General features: G+C 37.4%; 1 protein-coding gene across 1 annotated transcript in view; it reads right to left on the reverse strand.

The window, feature by feature from the left end:
• The window catches only part of RBBP8 (RB binding protein 8, endonuclease), an 87,230-nt gene extending 70,604 nt beyond the window's left edge, over nucleotides 1-16,626 (reverse strand). The window contains exons 1-2 of the mRNA XM_058556815.1: nucleotides 16,564-16,626; nucleotides 13,752-13,958 (exon numbers count right to left, since the gene is read on the reverse strand). Coding sequence (XP_058412798.1) covers nucleotides 13,752-13,860 — 109 coding nt within the window. The 5' untranslated portion in view covers nucleotides 13,861-13,958; nucleotides 16,564-16,626. The remainder of the gene's footprint in view (nucleotides 1-13,751; nucleotides 13,959-16,563) is intronic.
• Nucleotides 16,627-17,986: the final 1,360 nt, after the last annotated feature.

Consider the following 17,986-nt stretch of genomic DNA (forward strand, 5'->3'; position numbering starts at 1 on the left):
ATCTTCCTCAGCAAAAAAAGAGGAGGATTGGCAGATGTTAGCTCAGGGCCGATCTTTCTCACACACACAAAAAAAATTACTTGAGGAAATTCTAAAAGTTATAATACCCAATATTGATAAAACTGTTGTAAAACTATATTCTCGTACTTTGCTGGAGATGTTATAAATCGGTACAATTCTTTTGGAAAGCAATATAGCAGTATGTAACAGGACTCTTCTTCATCAATATCTCACTTCTTGGATTCTAACCTAAGAATATAATCCAAACTATACAGAAATTCACAGTCAGAATATTGAACAATTTATAGCAATATAAAACGTTTAAAATAGTTTAAGTAAAATATGATATAACCACTTGATGGAATAATATACAGCTATTAAAATCATTAAGTAAAAAAAAAAATTGTCTATTTAGCAACACTAAACTATTCGGTTTTCTATTTTCTCTATGATCTCTTTCTGCAATGTGATTATCATAAAGGAGGGAAAAATCCGTGCTTACTTTTTCTAATTCCTAAATCAATTCTTTTACTATTCTACAACTTCGCCAGTTGTGGGTATTTTATTTACTTTTTAAAATAATGCCTAGAAAGTTTGAAAGTTCTATATCTACTCAAGAATTTATTTCATTTGGGGCAGTTAGTCTCCAATAAATAGTTATTAGTCGACTGATTTCTGAAAAATCAAAGATTTACTATTTGTTTTTGGTAGTTTATCTGTAGATTCTAATAAGTTATACACTTACAAAAGCTTTCCATATAATGTGTATAGAAACATTAATAAATCTGTCATTTCTAAGAACAGGATTTTTCACTATCTGTTTAATTTAGGACAATCTTTTGAACAACATAATTTAAACAAAAAAGACTTTTAAAAATCAAACCTATACATTTCCCCACCGTCTCCCTCTCCATGGTGTTGACTAGGGATGAAGTTAAAAGTCATATAGATACTTATGGGGAAGTCATCTCTTCTTATTGCCCCAAGTGGTAATGATTTAATGCCAGGAAATCCAGATATTATGGAAAAATAAAGGCCCCAGAGAATTTTTTTGTGTTACACTTTTGCCCTATATTTCAAATTTCACTTCTAGGAAATAGCCAACTGATACGATACATTTTACTCTCATTTTTGCAGCCTATAATTTGAACAAATAAAATGTTATGAGTAAAATAGTGAAAGAAATGTTATGAATATACCTGTAATAAAATATTCACAGCAGCTTTATTCGTAACAGCCAAATACTAGAAACAACCCAAATGTCCTTCAATGAGTGAATTATTAAAAGAAAAACAAACAAAAACTGTGGTGCATCCTTGTACTACATGTACTACTCAGCAATAAAAAGGAATGGAGTATTGACACATTTGTAACAACTCCGATGGACTGCAAGGGAATTACCCTAAGTAAAAAAAGAAGTCAATTTCAAAGGGTACATCCTATATGATCCCACTGACATGTTTTTGGAATGTCAAAATTCTGGAGATGAAGAATAGATTATGGGTGGCCAGAAGTTGGAGGGGTTGGTGTGGAAGGAAGGTGGCTGGGGACTTAAAAGGGTGGCATGAGGGACCCTTGGTGGTAGTCACAGGAATCTACATGTGATTAAATTGCATAGAACTAAATACACAATACACTCACAAATAAGTGCACACACACAACTGAGTGGATGCAAAATTGGTGGAATCTGGGGGGCGGCCCAGTGATGTAGCAGTTAAGTTCACACGCTCTGCTCTGGTGGTCCAGGGTTCACAGGTTCGGATCCCGGGAGCAGACCTACGCACCACTTGTCAAGCCATGCTGTGGCAGCGTCCCATATAAAGTAGAAGATGGGCATGGATATTAGCCCAGGGCCAATCTCCCTCAGCAAAAAGAGGAGGATTGCCAACAGAAGTTAGCTCAGGGCTAATCTTCCTCACACATACAAAAAAATAAATAAATACAAATTGGTGGAATCTGAATAAGGTTGGTAAATTGTATCAATGTCAATTGCTTGGTTATGATATTGTACTATAGTTACAGAAGATGCTACCACTGGGGGGAAGAGGATACAAGATCTCTGTATTATTTGTTACGACTAAATGTGAACCTACAATAAGCTCAAAATAAAAAGCTGAAAAATATTTGCCCTAAGAGAGTTGGAAAACCGTTAAACTATAAAACATAATAATAAAGGGAAAACATTATTTAAGAATGTTAAGAATAAAAACTGGTGTGATCTTTTGATTTTTTAAAAATCTTTTCCATCTGTCAAGTTCCTAGCCTGAGAAGCTTCCTTCTTTTTCAGGTAATGATGACAAACTCATGGGACCTTGAAAGTACTTAGGAAAGCATCAAATCATTCTTGAAGAACTGAGAAAAACACTCGTGACCCTACTAAGCCAAAGACTAGAGTCAGCAGTTTTTCATTCTCTTCTTCTCTTCCCAAAGTGTGTGAAAATTTACTTGTTAACAGATTTTCTTGTTTTTAACTTTGGCCAACTTCTAAAAACTTGGGTCTGCCTTTAGAAGTGAAAAGTGCACCCAAAGATGAAATGGATTCTTGCCATGAACGATTTTAAGAAAAGAAACAATGAGATAGAAAAATCCACATAAACTTCAAAAGAAAATTCTTGGGAAATATGGAAAGACTCCTCTTTTATCTTGTAAGCATTCAACACCTGTGAGGCATTTGTTCTGTCACGCAGATCAGCCCCGAAACAGGTTTATGTGTGTATGTGTATCTGTTTAAATTTTAGCATTTGCTATTCATCAAGTCAATTAGGCATCTACAATTAGAACCCTTATAAAGTGCGCTTTAATCCTGCTCCACACCCATCGGAAGGAATGAGGCTATACAACAATGCGGCTCCTGTATGAACAGGTAGTCTGTTCAACAAAGTATTTGGGATTGTAACACTGGCAACCTGAGACACCTATTGAGGAAACAGTGCTTAAAAGACCAAGCACTGTACTACGATTAACCCCATACCCACTCATATATGAATTTTGGAGGAAATGAAATAATTAAGGGCCCAGATGTGTAGTTACAATACACGAAACAATTTTAACTAAGAATTCAGAAATAAGGCAAGAATTCAATTCATTATCAACCAAATAAAAATCACTGCTGTTAATTTTTACTTATTTTAGTTCTCTACCCAGAACAAACCATATATAATGTACTATCACTTTAAAACACATTATTTATGGTTTTGAATTACAAATTATAAGCTTGATAACATCTTTCTTGACAAATAGTGGCTTTATACATAGCTCAAATAATTTAAATTCTACCAAAAATACTACTACTAGTATTTCTGTAATTGCCTAATAAATTATTTCAACTCCAAAGTGAAAACTCTTATCTTTATGCGAGGCAGCCATTCTTAAGGTATGCTTAGGTTGCTCTTAAGATTTAATTATCTCAAAATGAGTAAATTAAATTTTTGTGGATTTTATTGAATTTATGGACATTAATGTAAATGGAAAAGTAACAGATGTGAGAGTTACCAACAGTCGTCTTAATAATAAGTAGGACACCAATGTTATAGTGTCACGTTATAGTGTCAAAATTACATGCAATTCTTTTGTTAATTTGTGTAGTCTTAATAAGAATGTTATCTTTTTGAAATTTTTCATGAACACCTGATAAAAATTAATGGAGCAATTCAAAACTGAATCAAGAAATATTTATTCTGTCATATGGAGCCTCCATAATTTCCCATTTCTTCAAAGGGGTTCCAATTTCATCCCAAAATATCTGCCTGGTTTTCTATGAAACTGATTACCATATTTATCAGATATAGAAAATATTATCAGACAAGTGTTGACAGCAGAACCGGGCATAGACAAGAGACCACATATTAAAATGGTGGTGTTCTGGAAAATAAATATTCTACATTCTATTTTATTACTTGTGCTTTTAAATAATAAACCTGATACTGAAAGAGATTTAAAAAGGCAAAAAAAATAAACTACCCAAATGAAGGCTTTATTAAAACTTTTGAAATTTAACGAATTCTGAAATTTCTATTAAATTCTTTTTTGTGTGTGTGTGTGTGTGTGTGTGTGTGTGTGTGTGTGTGGAAGATCAGCCCTGAGCTAACATCCATGCCAATCCTCCTCCTTTTTTTCCCCTTTTTCTCCCCAAGGTCCCAGTAGATAGTTGTATGTCATAGTTGCACATCCTTCTAGTTGCTGTATGTGGGATGCCGCCTCAGCATGGCTGGAGAAGCGGTACGTCGGTGCGCACAGGGGATCCAAACCCGGGCCGCCAGTAGCAGAGCTTGTGCACTTAACCGCTAAGCCATGGGGCCGCCCCCCTATTAAATTCTATTAAAGCTTGTTAATTCTGAATTCAAAGCATAAAGACCGTATTTTATCAGTAACCATTTGTGTTTAACCCTGACACTAGCAGCATTTGTCACAAAAGGAACATAAAACACTAGAATGAACAATCATTAAATGATACAATTATCCTAAAGATAAAAGATATAAAAACTCAGCCATTAATGTCTCCAGAATTTTTCAACAAAAATGGTCTGGTTTGCATATTGCTGTTCTTCAACAGAAGTTCAGAGACTTTGTTTATTATTTAAAAGAAATGCATGTAGCTTTTTATATTCTCATGATCAGTGTACGTACTGTCTTGTGTTTATGTTTTGCTATCATTTTATTATGTTTTGGTCAAAAAACATAATATGAGGTAAAATGAGGCAAAAATGAGGCCAAAAAAAAAAAAAGCTCTGGATACTTATAACAGGGTATTCAGATGGACCTAAGTTCCTATAGGTAGACTTTCTTGGATATCTAAGTAAAAATTATATATCTCAGGTACTACCATTCGTAACTTTTCTTTTGTTTTTTTTTTTCAACTGACATAAAGGTTTAAAGTAATGCATCAATTCTGATTCCTATACATACTTCAAAACCTGGAAAGTTCAGACAAGTCCACGTTTGATGTCTTTCAAATAGCCTCTTATACTGGTTTCTCCAAGTGGATCCTCCACCTTAAAAAAAATTAAGTACCCCTCAGGCATGTCTTTGATGTTATCACACAGTCAGAGGATCTAATTTTATATGGAACTATGTGGAACACAATGACAAAGAACTCTGTTAAAAAAAGTCCTGCTTTCAGCAAATTTGCCTAGCCCCAACCAAAATGTTTTTAAATAACACACTAATTAAAAAAAAATAGTGCTCATTCATTTAATACCTTTAAGAATCCATAAGTGATTTTGAAATTAGAAAATGTAGCCTGATCTATATAACGTACCAGAGGTTATATTCTCTCATCAGCTCAACCATATATCCAATATCTATCATTCATAAAGCACACGGATATTAACCAAATACACCAACAACTACTGTATTCCTCCCTTCAAGTTTTCAGTGTATACAAACTAACTCTCCTGAGAGTGTGATGACTATTAAAATACAGCCACAAGGGGCATACAATTTAAAAACATTATCCACTATGTAGTATTTGTGAAGTGAAGAAGGCTCGCAGGAAAAAAATTGATTCATTTGAAATATAGTGGAGGAGAGCTCTACAGATACCCTGGACTGCCAGAAAGATCAACAAGTAGTTCCTAGAGCAAAGATAAAACTGAGGCTGGGGCCGGCCCGGTGGCACAAGCAGTTAAGTGCGCGCGCTCCGCTGCGGCGGCCCGGGGTTCGCTGGTTCGGATCCCGGGCGCGCACCGACGCACTGCTTGGTAAGCCATGCTGTGGCGGCGTCCCATATAAAGTGGAGGAAGATAGGCACAGATGTTAGCCCAGGGCCGTCTTCCTCAGCAAAAAAAAAAAAAAGAGGAGGATTGGCGGATGTTAGCTCAGGGCTGATCTCCTCACAAAAAAAAAATAAATAAATAAATAAAACTGAGGCTGGCCTACCTTGGGCACATCATGAGAAGGCAGGATTCTTTGGAAAAGACAATAATCATGAGAAAAGTAGAAGGCAGCAGAAAATGAGGAAGACCAAATAGGAGATGGTTTGACTCCATAAAGGAAGCCAAAGGCATGAGTCTACAGAGGCTGAGTAAGGCTCTTGAGGACAGGACACCGTGGACACCACTCATTCACAGAGTTGCCAGGAGTCGGAGCCAACTTGATGGCACGTAACAACAAATTTTTGTGAGTTTTATATGTTCTATAATCTGACGAATACAGCATATTGTTCTTATCAAACAGTATATTATTTATTTTCTTGATGCTGCTTCATTGTAAAATAGAGGTCTCCTGAAGACCATGAAACACCAAGAAACATGAAGAAGAAATCTGCCAAATATTTCATCCCTGTTAAATTAAGAGCCTAAAAATAAAACTGGCCCAGTTTTAAGTGGGTATGTATAAAAATTCTAAAATGACAATTATGTGCAACATGAAAAACAAGCAGTTTGGTTAAATAACGAAATAACAGCAAAAATAAGCCAGACATAAAACATTATGTACACTGATTACACCAATACAATAAGCTACACGCATTTCTTTTAAAACTAGGAAAGAATAAACAAATGTCATTCTTATAGAATGGTGATTTATTTTTCCTTTCTCGACTTTCTACTACCTATTCTAACTTTCTATTATCTAAAAATAGAAAATTTAAATTAATGGGTAGTAAAGTATTTCAGGGTTTTAGACAGATACAGAATTTTGATATTTTCATATATTACAGGATTTCAAAAACTGACATTCAAGAAAATGTTCCACTGATCCGGCTATAGACTATGCAATTCATTCAGATACCATTTACTGATTTTTTTTACTATTTGCCAAGCACTTTTACCTACGGAGATGTAAAGATGAGTAAGACAGGGATTTGGCATAATAAAAATTTAACAATCTTTTTAAAACCAGTTATAAAACAGAAAGTAATTATTTGAAGGATAAAGAATTTAATCTTATGCTTGAAGATGTCAGAATGCTAATTCTCCTCTATCAAATGTTTAATAAAAGCACATCTGGTCCTATCTGAATTATTTCAAAATACTGTATTTGCTTCACTTCCAGGTCACAAAGAATAGGCTTTTTTACAACATGTAGCTCCTATAATAGTTTAAACTTGAAGCTGTTCTTATAGGTAAACCTACATACTAGAGTCACAGTATCCAAAATCAAAAGGAAGATACTGCTGCTCTTCAACAGAAGATGGGAGACAATGTTTATTCCTTCCCAGTTTTAAAAGAAATGCATGTAGGTGACTACATTGTTGCTATCAGCGTTACCAAGACAGACTGTCTTGTATCTGGCTTATGTTTGCTATCAATTTATTATATAATTATATTATTTAAATATTTTTCTAAAGAAAATGAAGACAATGTCCAAAAAACCCACGGTGTCTCCTTCATTGTTGTATCCTCAGGAACTGCTACCTCTCCTGGCATATAATTCAATAATTACTCACTGAATACGTGGCAAGTCAGTACTAAAATTCAGAATCCTTCCTCAATGGTTCACACTAGATTTTCTGGGAGAAAATAGTGCAGACAAAGGAAGAGCAGAATTAATGTAAAATATTCATATTTGTCCCTGAACACAAGCACAGTTCCCTTTAAAATTAGATCTTTACCACTAAGAACAAATTTGAATTTCTAAATTTTTTAATATTTGAAGTCAACTAATCTGCCTTGGATATAAAGTCCTAGAAATTGGTAGGAAAAAGGTCAACAACCCAAGAAAAGAGTCAATGAAGTATATAAACAGTTCATAAAAATAAAATACAAATCACCCTTAAACATAAGCAAAGATGCTTAATCTCATTCATGAGAGAAATATAAATTAAAGCTACCCCGGAAAAAAAGCAATAGATATATTAATCAAATACAACATGAAGATGTCCCTTAGATACAGATTTGAACAAACCAACTATAAAGACATTTTAGATAACTGGGGAAATTTGAACACTAGCATCAAATAGGTATTACATGATATTAAAGAATTTGTTTTGTTAGTATGATAATGGAATTTTTTTGTTAAAGACGACTACTGGAATATACTGAAATATTTATAGATGAAATTATGTCAGAGACTTCAAAATAACTGAGTAGAAGAAGGATAGAGAAGTATATGGAATATAGGTGAAATAAGATTGGCCATGTTCTGATAACGGTTGAAGCTGAGTGATGGGTAAATAGGAGTTCACTATACAATTTTTTTGTGTTTTTTTTTTGTGAGGAAGATCAGCCCTGAGCTAACATCCATGCCAATCCTCCTCTTTTTTGCTGAGGAAGACTGGCGCTGCACTAACATCTGTGCCCATCTTCCTCCACTTTATATGGGACGTCACCACAGCATGGCCTGACAAGCGGTGCATCAGTGTACGCCTGGGATGGGAAACCAGGCCACCAGCAGCAGAGCGCGTGCACGCTACGCCACGGGGGCCGGCCTGTACAATTTTCTTTACTTTTGTATATACGTAGTATTTCCTAATTTAAAAAAATCTTAAACTTTAAATTAGAAAAGAACATAGAAGGACACATACACATACAAAAGATAATAAAAATGGTTACCTGTTTGTGTGTCTAGGGGGGAGAGAACTTTTCACTGTTACTTTGTGTTTTGATATTTCTAGAAAAAAGCTTAAGTTAAAAAAAAAATGGATAAAACAATAACTCCATTGATACCTGGATTTTTAAATGAACACTAACATACTGACTGCATCAACAATCCGATATGCTGAAAGAGAGCTTTAATGGAAACATAGATCAGAATAATCTATCAAAGAATGAGCATAAAAAAAAAGAATGAGCATAATAGAGCAATAAAGGATGTAGGCGAAGTAGTAGGGGTAGTTAAACTCCAACTTGTCATAAGAAAAAAATTAAAAAGTTTCTAAAGTTTATTTCAGCTAGAAATTCAAAAACTATAATTATGAAATGGAGACTTTCAGGGCCAGCCCAGTGGCATAGTGGTTGGGCTCACACACTCCCCTTCAGCAGACCAGGGTTTGTAGGTTCAGAACCCCGGGTGCGTGCCTATATACCTCTCATCAAGCCAGGCTCTGGCGGCATCCCATATACAAAATTAAGGATGATGGGCACAGATGTTAGTTCAGGGACAATCTTCCTCAAGCAAAAAAGAAGAAGATGGCAACAGATGTTAGCTCAGGGCCAACCTTCCTTACCACAAAAAAAAAAAAAAAAGGAAATGGAAACTCAGCAAAGTTGCAAGATACAAAGTCAACACACAAAAATCAGTGGTGTTTCTATACACTAACAATGAACAATCTGAAAAGCAAATTAAGAAAACAATTCCATTTACAACAGCATCCAAAAGAATAAAATACTTAGGAATAAGCTTAACCAAGGAGACGAAAGACTTGTACAACGGAAACTACAAAATGTTGCTGAAAGAAATTAAAAACATAAATAAATAGAAAGACATCTCATGTTCATGGGTTAGAAGACTTAATATTGTTAAGATGTCAATACTACTCAAAGCGATCTAGAGATTTGAGGCAATCTGTATCAAAATCTGAATAATGTTTTTTGCAGAAAGAGAAAAATCTGTCCTAAAATTCATGTGGAATCTCAACGGACTCCGAATAGCCAAAAAAATCTTGAAAAGGAACAAAGTTGGAGGTCACATACTTCCAGATTTCAAAACTTAACAAAAAGTTACAGTAATCAAAACACTGTGGTACTGGCATACAGACAGACATATAGACCAATGGAAGAGAATAGAGCCCAGAAATAAAGACTCACATATATGATCAAATGATTTTTGACAAGGGTGTAAAGACCATTCAACCGGGAAAGGACAGTCTTTTCCACAAATGGTGTTGGGAATACTGGATATCCACATGCAAAAGAATGAAGTGGGATCCTCACCTTACACGATACAAAAATTTAACTCAAAATGGATCAAAGACCTACACATAATAGCTAAAACTATAAAACTCTTAGAATTTTCTTCTTTCTTTGCCTTATGTTTTCCGTAAGGCAAAAGCTTAATCACATTGGTTTTGGCAATGATTTCTTGGCTACAACACCAAAAGTACAGGTGGCAACAACAAAAAAATAGATACATTGGACTATACCAAAATTAAGAACTTATATCCATCAAAGGAGACAATTAACAGAGTGAAAAAGCAACCCATAGAATGGGAGAAAATATTTGCAAATCATATATCTGATAAGGGATTAATATCCAGAATATACAAAGAACTCCCACAACAACAACAAAAAACAACCTGATTAAAAAATAGGCAAAGGGGCCGGCCCGGTGGCACAGCAGTTAAGTGTGCACACTCTGCTTTGGCAGCCAGGGGTTTGCAGGTTCGGATCCCTGGTGCGCACCAATGCACCGCTTGTCAAGCCATGCTGTGGCGGCATCCCATATAAAGTAGAGGAAGATGGGCACGGATGTTAGCCCAGGGCCCATCTTCCTCAGCAAAAAGAGGAAAGAGGAGGATTGGCATCGGATGTTAGCTCAGGGCTAATCTTCCTCACAAAAAAAAAAAAGGAAAAGGACTTGAACAGACATTTCTCCAAAGACACACAAATAGCTAATAAGCACATGAAAAGATGCTCACCATCACTACTCATTAGGGAAATGCAAATCAAAACCACAATGAGATACCACCTCACATCCATTAGGATGGCTACTACTATCAAAAAAAAAAAAGAAAAGAAAACAGAAAATAAGTTTGGGTGAGAATGCAGATAAATTGGAACCCTTGAGCATTGTTGGTGGGAATGTAAAAGGTGCTTTTACATTTACTTTTACTGTTAAAAAACAGTATGGCGGTTCCTCAAAAAATTAAAAATAGAATTACCATATGATTCAGCAATTCCCCTTTTGGTATATAGCCAAAAGAATTCAAAGTAGGGTCTTGAAGAGATATTTGTGTTCCCAGGTTCACAGCAACATTATTCACAAGAGCCAAAAGACGGAAGCAATCCAAAAGTCCATCGATGGATGAATGGTTAAGCAAAATGTGGCATATACATACAACGGAATATTATTCAGCCTTAAAAAGGAAGGAAATTCTGCAATATACTACAACATGGATGAACCTTGAGGACATTATGCTAAGTAAAATGAGCCAGTCAGAAAAACTGTGTGATATAAATACTGTATGATTCCACTTATATGAGGTACTTAGAGTGGTCAAAATCATAGAGAAGGAAAGTAGAATAGTGGTTGCCAGGGGTAGGGAGGGATGAATGGGAAGTTATTGTTAATGGGTATAAAATTTCAGTTTTACAAGATGAAAAGAGTTATGGAGATGGATGGTGATGATGGTTCCACAACAGTACGAATGGATTTAATACCAATGAACTGTACACTTAAAAATAGTTAAGATGAGGGCTGGCCCCGTGGCTTAGCGGTTAAGTGCGTGTGCTCTGCTACTGGCGGCCCAGGTTCGGATCCCGGGTGCGCACCGATGCACCGCTTGTCAGGCCACGCTGAGGCGACGTCCCACATACAGCAACTAGAAGGATGTGCACCTATGACATACAACTATCTACTGGCGCTTTAGGTAAAAAAAAAAAAAAAAGGAGGAGGACTGGCCATAGATGTTAGCTCAGGGCCAGTCTTCCTCAGCAAAAAAAGCACAGGATGGATGTTAGCTCAGGGCTGATCTTCCTCACACATACAAAAAATAGTTAAGATGATAAATTATATGTTATGTATATTGCATGAAATTTTTTTTAAAAAGTAAATATCCCCAGTCCTCTCCCTGGCCCCAAAGATATGGAAAGTAAGAATTTTCTAAGATTTCCTAACCATTTCAATTTTCTGATGTTTATTATTTTGGTCTCTTTCTGCTTCCTCTTAGAAAACAGCAGTTTAAAAAATCATAAAGCAGATAATAAAAAGTAATCAGTATGTGAAACTTCTGTTAACAACTTTTTTGAGAGTCCCATTGTCTCTAGCTGGCATGGTCCATAGCAGGCATTGATAGTACATAATGGCTGCTGCTTCAGAATGACTGCAACAGCTAAAACATATACTGCTTACTACATGCTGGACACTCTTCCAAATGCTTTACGTATATTAAGCTACTTAATACAATCTGAGGTAGATATTATTAGTATCTTTTTTACAGATACAGAATGTGAGGCACTATAAAGTTAACTTGCAAAGGTCACCACCTCTATTCAAGCGGTGGATATGGCTTTCGAATATTGCCAATGTAGATCCAGAATTCACGGACTTAACCACTCCATCACACGGCCTCTTGCTCAACACAGCACTACTCCCACCTACTCTCAATCAATGGAAGTAGGCACTCAAGAAGAAAGTTTTAGACTTAATCTTAAAGAAAGGCATGATGACAATCATGCTTTCAGCATAGTACATACTGTTTTACATTATCTGGACTTATCTACCTTTCTAGCATGATCTCCTGTCCACCTCTCCAATAAACTCCCATCTCCCAACCCGTTCCCTCTTACAGTTACACTAAACTGTCTACAGTTCCTTGAATAAAATCAAGCTGTTATCTGTAAACTTCACATATCCTATTCTTTTTACTCAGAACATTCCCCTCTCTCCTCTCATCATCATCTTTGCCTGGATAATTACACTTAACTGTAAAGCCTGTAAACCTCCCACAGTAAAACTGTCCCCCCTACCCCACTCCCCTGGTTCTTCCTGTATATTCCCAGATAACATGGTACACTACAAAATCCCTTAAAACTAGGACTATATATGATTCATTCTTATTCACAAGATCTGGCACACAGTAAGTGCCCAAAAAAATATTTCTTGAACAAGTGTCTCCAAGTACTCTGGGGCTTGCAAGAATACTTCTAGGGTTCTTATTTCAGAACCCGTTAATTAATGGTGAGTTTATCATGAAGTTCTGCCATAAATTAAATTTATCATGGGAAAACACAGACCCACATACTACACTTTAGGTGGATCATGTTTTAATGGCACTCCAGTGTAATATTAAAACTATAAAGCACTGCAGTATTAAACCTACAGTTGCAATTGGTAATCAAGAAACAAATGTAATATGAAGAATTTCCCACACATGGGAAAAATGTATTACATTAAAGTCACAGAATTAGATAAGTATATTAAAGCTTAATATCAAACCTCGAGTTTAGCTTTAATAGAAAATTCCTTTATATGGAATATATTTTACTCCATATAAAGGATTTATACAATCATATTTATAATTTATACCATTATATTTATACAATCATAAATATTTATATACTCATCCCAATCACAACGGCTCAATCCTCTGTACACTCACTGCACTTCATATAAAACTTTTAGCTCTTATTTCACTATATTGTAATTATCTGTTTACATGATTCTATCTCTACTAGACTGCAGGCTCTCTGCAGGCAAACTGCCATTCACTTTTGTATCTTAGTGCTCAGTAACAAATAGATTCCTGAAAGTTTGTTGAATGACTTAGGTACTATTTTTATGTCTACAATCCTGCAAATAATTTTACAGAAGAAAATTAAGTTTAGAGGTTATGTAACTTGACGGAGATCAGAGGGCAAGTAGATAAATGAAGTCAGAATATAAATCCAGGCCTTTGTGTCAACAATTTCTATGCCCTTTCCACCACACGATACATATTACCACAAGTAAGCAACTGCAAATTGTGCAAGAGCTGCATGTTGCAGTAGTTGTCTGTAGTTTAAAAGCAACAACTCAACCATAAAGATGAGTCACAAAAAATTACAATAGTAAAGGTCTCTTAAAAATGAGATCTTTGAACTTTATACAAAATTGGTTATTACTATTACAGTTTCAGCAGAATACTGCTGTAATTATTTAAGAAAAGATTTTACCTTGTACTTCTTTATCATGATACTCCTTTAGTTTTGTCCAAAGATCCTTAAAGTCATTAGATATATCTGCAGAACTAGGGCTTCCACAACTGCTCCCAGAGACGTTCATCTTGATTAAGACGCTCCACACTTCTAGTTGCCTAATGTTTTCTGACCTTTTCTGTTACATTATACAGGTATGAAGTTGTCTTTGGACAGCTGAAATACCTGAAACGACAGATTGCAACATAAATGAATTCTGCATTTATCTTTACTTAATCTGAAGTCAGAATGACTTCCAACCCAGCCAGCTGTTCTTAAGTTTCCTTATTTACCTACAATCAATCACTTTGAAAATTTGGGGGGTGGGAATTGAGGAAAGAAGAAGATTATGGTGAGAAAAGCCCTGATTTCAGTTACCTGGCCTTTAGTTAAGCTCAATATTCAGGCAAATTTTCTCATACTTCTCCTAGAAGGAATTACCTAAATTTTGTTAAATTGAAAGGATCTGATATAGAGAGGTTTGTCATCATTTATGGTCAGTATTGATTCACTATTCTAAAAGAATTTATTGCTTTTTTAACTTTTGAGTTGATATGGAGCGCAACAATATATCGAACCAAAAACTGGAAAACATTCTGAAACATTCTTAACAAGCATTCATCTATATACACACATCCACGTACATACAAAGACACATGTTATAAAAGAGCAAGAAAGATGACTGACATATTAACACACATGAGTATCTGAATAGCTTTCTCCTAACAAGAGAAATCAGTGAGCAAGATACAGATACAGCAAAGATCTATGAATACAGAAACATCTAATAACAAGGCAAGTAGGGTAGGTATTTTGTACCTCTCTCAGAGTAGAGGTGAATGATTAAGTTTACTATTTGTGTAGCCCTTGAAGGAAGCAACAGGCTATTAAGAAGTTCAAGTGGATTAATAAGTATTTTAGAACATGTTCTTAGGGCCAGCCCCATGGCTTAGCGGTTAAGCGTTCGCGCTCCGCTATTGGCGGCCGGGGGTTCAGATTCCGGGCGCACACCAACGCACTGCTTGTCGGGCCATGCTGAGGCCACGTCCCACATACAGCAAGTAGAAGGATGTGCAACTATGACATACAACCATCTACTGTGGCTTTGGGGAGAAAAAAGGAGAAGGATTGGCAATAGATGTTAGCTCAGGGCTGATCTTCCTCACAAAAAAAATAAAAAAAAGAATGTGTTCTTAAACTGAAACCATTAACTAGCTACCACTAAAAAAGTAAAATGATTAACAAGTCTACTAAACCTCACAGCTGTCTCTTAGCCAATGCTTTACCATTGTTAACAAGCGTCCAAATTGATTTAAGTGTCTCTTGCTAACCATTTCTTGAGGTCTCTGATGAAGAGGCTAAAATAAGCAAGGACATTTTTTAAAGGAAGCAGATTATGTGTGAAGCCACTTGGTAAAATGTAAAGCACTACAGAAATAAAAATATACTTTTATTAAGCTTTTTAAAAATTGTGATTACACTTTTTTTGAGACAATCAGTGAAAACTGAACATGTACTGGATTTTCAATAATATTAGCTAATTATTTTTAATTTTCTTGGGTATAATAATGATGTGGTCATGTTAAAACAAAGTCCTTTATCTGTTAAAGAAATATATACTGAGGTGTTTACAGGTAAACTGACATGTTCTTTGGGATTTGCTTTAAAATACTCCAGCTAAAACAAAAAACGGATGTTGGGTGGGGAGATGAAATAAAAAGGGCTGAACTTTGACAATTATTGAAGCTAAGTAATGGATGGGTATATGAAGGGGTTCATAATTCTAGTGTCTCTCTCTTGTGTACCTTTATTATTTCCTTAATAAAGTCTTTAAAAGTGGGATTGGGTGCACTGCATTAGTACTGCTTTATTTCCAAAAAGACTCGTATTCTACTATTTCTTAACTGTAAAAGATAAATCAGTGGGCCTATACTATTGTCAACAAAAGCCACCATTTATTAAGTGTTCACTATACACCAGGGATCGTGCTGTTTTGTAATCATTTTTTTACTTAATTTTCAGAACAACTCCATAAAACAGCTACTACTATTAATTTCATTTTAGAGTTGGAGAAACAGCCTTAAGAGATTAAGTGACTTGCCCAAGGTCACACTGCTAGGACTCAAGTTGTAATGCCAATTAACTACAAAATACTTCTAAGTAGCCAAAAAAAAAATAGTAAATTAATTATTTCTATTAAGTAGTTTAAAACAAAGTTTTAATTACTTTAAAAACGATTTAAAATTGCATAGTATTAAATACTTTAAAACCAATAGTGTAAAATAAACGTCTTTTAAGAAATATTTCTATCTTCAGAGGTAGTAAACAAAAGTTGTTTTTCCCATATGAAAACAATTTATCAATACTAAACTTGCAAATTCTGGCTCACAAAACCCTCTCTAACCTATGCCGCACGCCCAGCACTTTTTGTTGGCATGTCTCGGCAGTGAACCGCTATTCGCTGCACGACACTGCGCTTTAATTTCTCAGAACGAGCACCTTGCCTGTCAGGCTGCATCCTGGGCTCAAAGGTCTGCTGTAATGTACACGTCTGTGCATCCTGTAGCAGTGCAAACACGCACTGAAAGTACTCAAGGAAATCTTGCTTTCCTGTCACACCACACCTATTCTCACACAAGTAAAGCAAGAGCCGCGCCTCGAGTCACCCAGGAGCCCTAAACTGAATAGAGACTTCGACGGGACCTCTCAGAAGTCCAGAGGCTCCCATCTCAGGACCTTTAACCATCTGCCTCTCCTCCCGCGCCGCGCGGGGCTCGCGGGCCGCACTCACCAACACGCTCCGACGGCGGACAGCACGACGGCGCATGCGCGGGGTAGGGAGGGGGCTGGGCGCCGCACTGGGAGGCACGTCCTCAGCCCGCGCGGGAGATCAAGGAAGAGCACGGAGCGCGGGGTCGTCCTCCCTGCTGTCACCTCCAGCCGCGTTTAGCTCGGCCCCAGCCCACTTCCTCAGACTCAGCCCCAGAACCGCACGGCCACCCCCACTCCAGGGGCCAAACGCCTTCGGTCGGCGCGCAGCTCCAGGCCGGAAGCAGCCGCTACGACCCAGCACGGGGTCGGGAGGAAGAAGATTCCTCTTACTCACAGCTTCCAAGATTGCTTCGAGATTCTCGAAAGCCCCAGGAGGGAAGCGGGCCTGGTGTGGGCCTGTAAAGAGACGGCCGCTCGCTTTTCTCCTCTTTCCCTCACCAGCCTGCAAAGCCCCGGCGGGAAAGCCGGCCCCTCGGGCGGCCCGCGTTTTCCGGGCACGGGGGAGGGCCCGAAGGCCGCCGGCCGCGCTTGGAGGCGGCCGGACCCGCCCGCAGCGCGCGCGACGTCACGCCCCTTCCTCCCGCCGCGCAGCGGGCGGCGCCCCTCGTGACCCCCGCGGAGGAGCAGGGTCGACCGGGTGTCCCAGTGCGAGGGGCGGTGACTGGGGAGTGCAGCCACCTCTGAGCTGTCGGGAGCCGCTGCGGGAGCCGGCGGCCGCCTCAGCGCTTTTGAGATGCCCTGGAGAGAGGCCAGGCCGTTCTGTCTGGGAGCTTCAGGTGCTTGGTGTGAGGTGCAGGTTACCGGTGTCTGACAAGCACCCTTCGGGGAGCGCGTGTATGCGCGTTCTGTGCCGAATGCAAAGTTGAAATTAACTGATGGGGGAACAGACACGGGTCAGGCTAACGTAGTTTTCTGCCTTATAGCTATTACCTACGGTTTAGTGAAGTGACTTGACAGGACAGGGTGGTGAGGCCATAGAGCAAAACGATGTGTATTTTGCTGAGGTGAAGTGGAAAGTTTCTGGCAAACCTGAAATGAGAAGGACTCAGAAGTAACCAGCATTATTTGTTGGAACGACATGCTGTTAGGTAATTTTTTTAAGTCAGCATTTCCTGTGGCTGTTTGTTGATAACATTCAGACTGTTAGTATGTTTTCCTGTTTATCTTGATTTCCAAAAGCGTTTTAGCATTAGAAATTCTACAAATGAAGTTGAAGAAAACGAACTGAATAGACTAGAGTCACAGTGTCTTTTCAACCAGTACACTAGTTTCCTGTAATACTGCTGAGATCTGAGAGGAAGACAGAGGATAATACTATAAACTTTAAAAAGGTAAGTAGTGTTCAGAAAATCGTAAATACAAAATGTAAAGGTAATTTTTCCACTCATTTCCAATCTTGAATGCATATGGCAGCCTACTACTTGCGATTGGACATAACGGGA

This window comes from Diceros bicornis, chromosome 16 (assembly GCF_020826845.1).
Source record: "Diceros bicornis minor isolate mBicDic1 chromosome 16, mDicBic1.mat.cur, whole genome shotgun sequence".
NCBI lineage: Eukaryota > Metazoa > Chordata > Mammalia > Perissodactyla > Rhinocerotidae > Diceros > Diceros bicornis.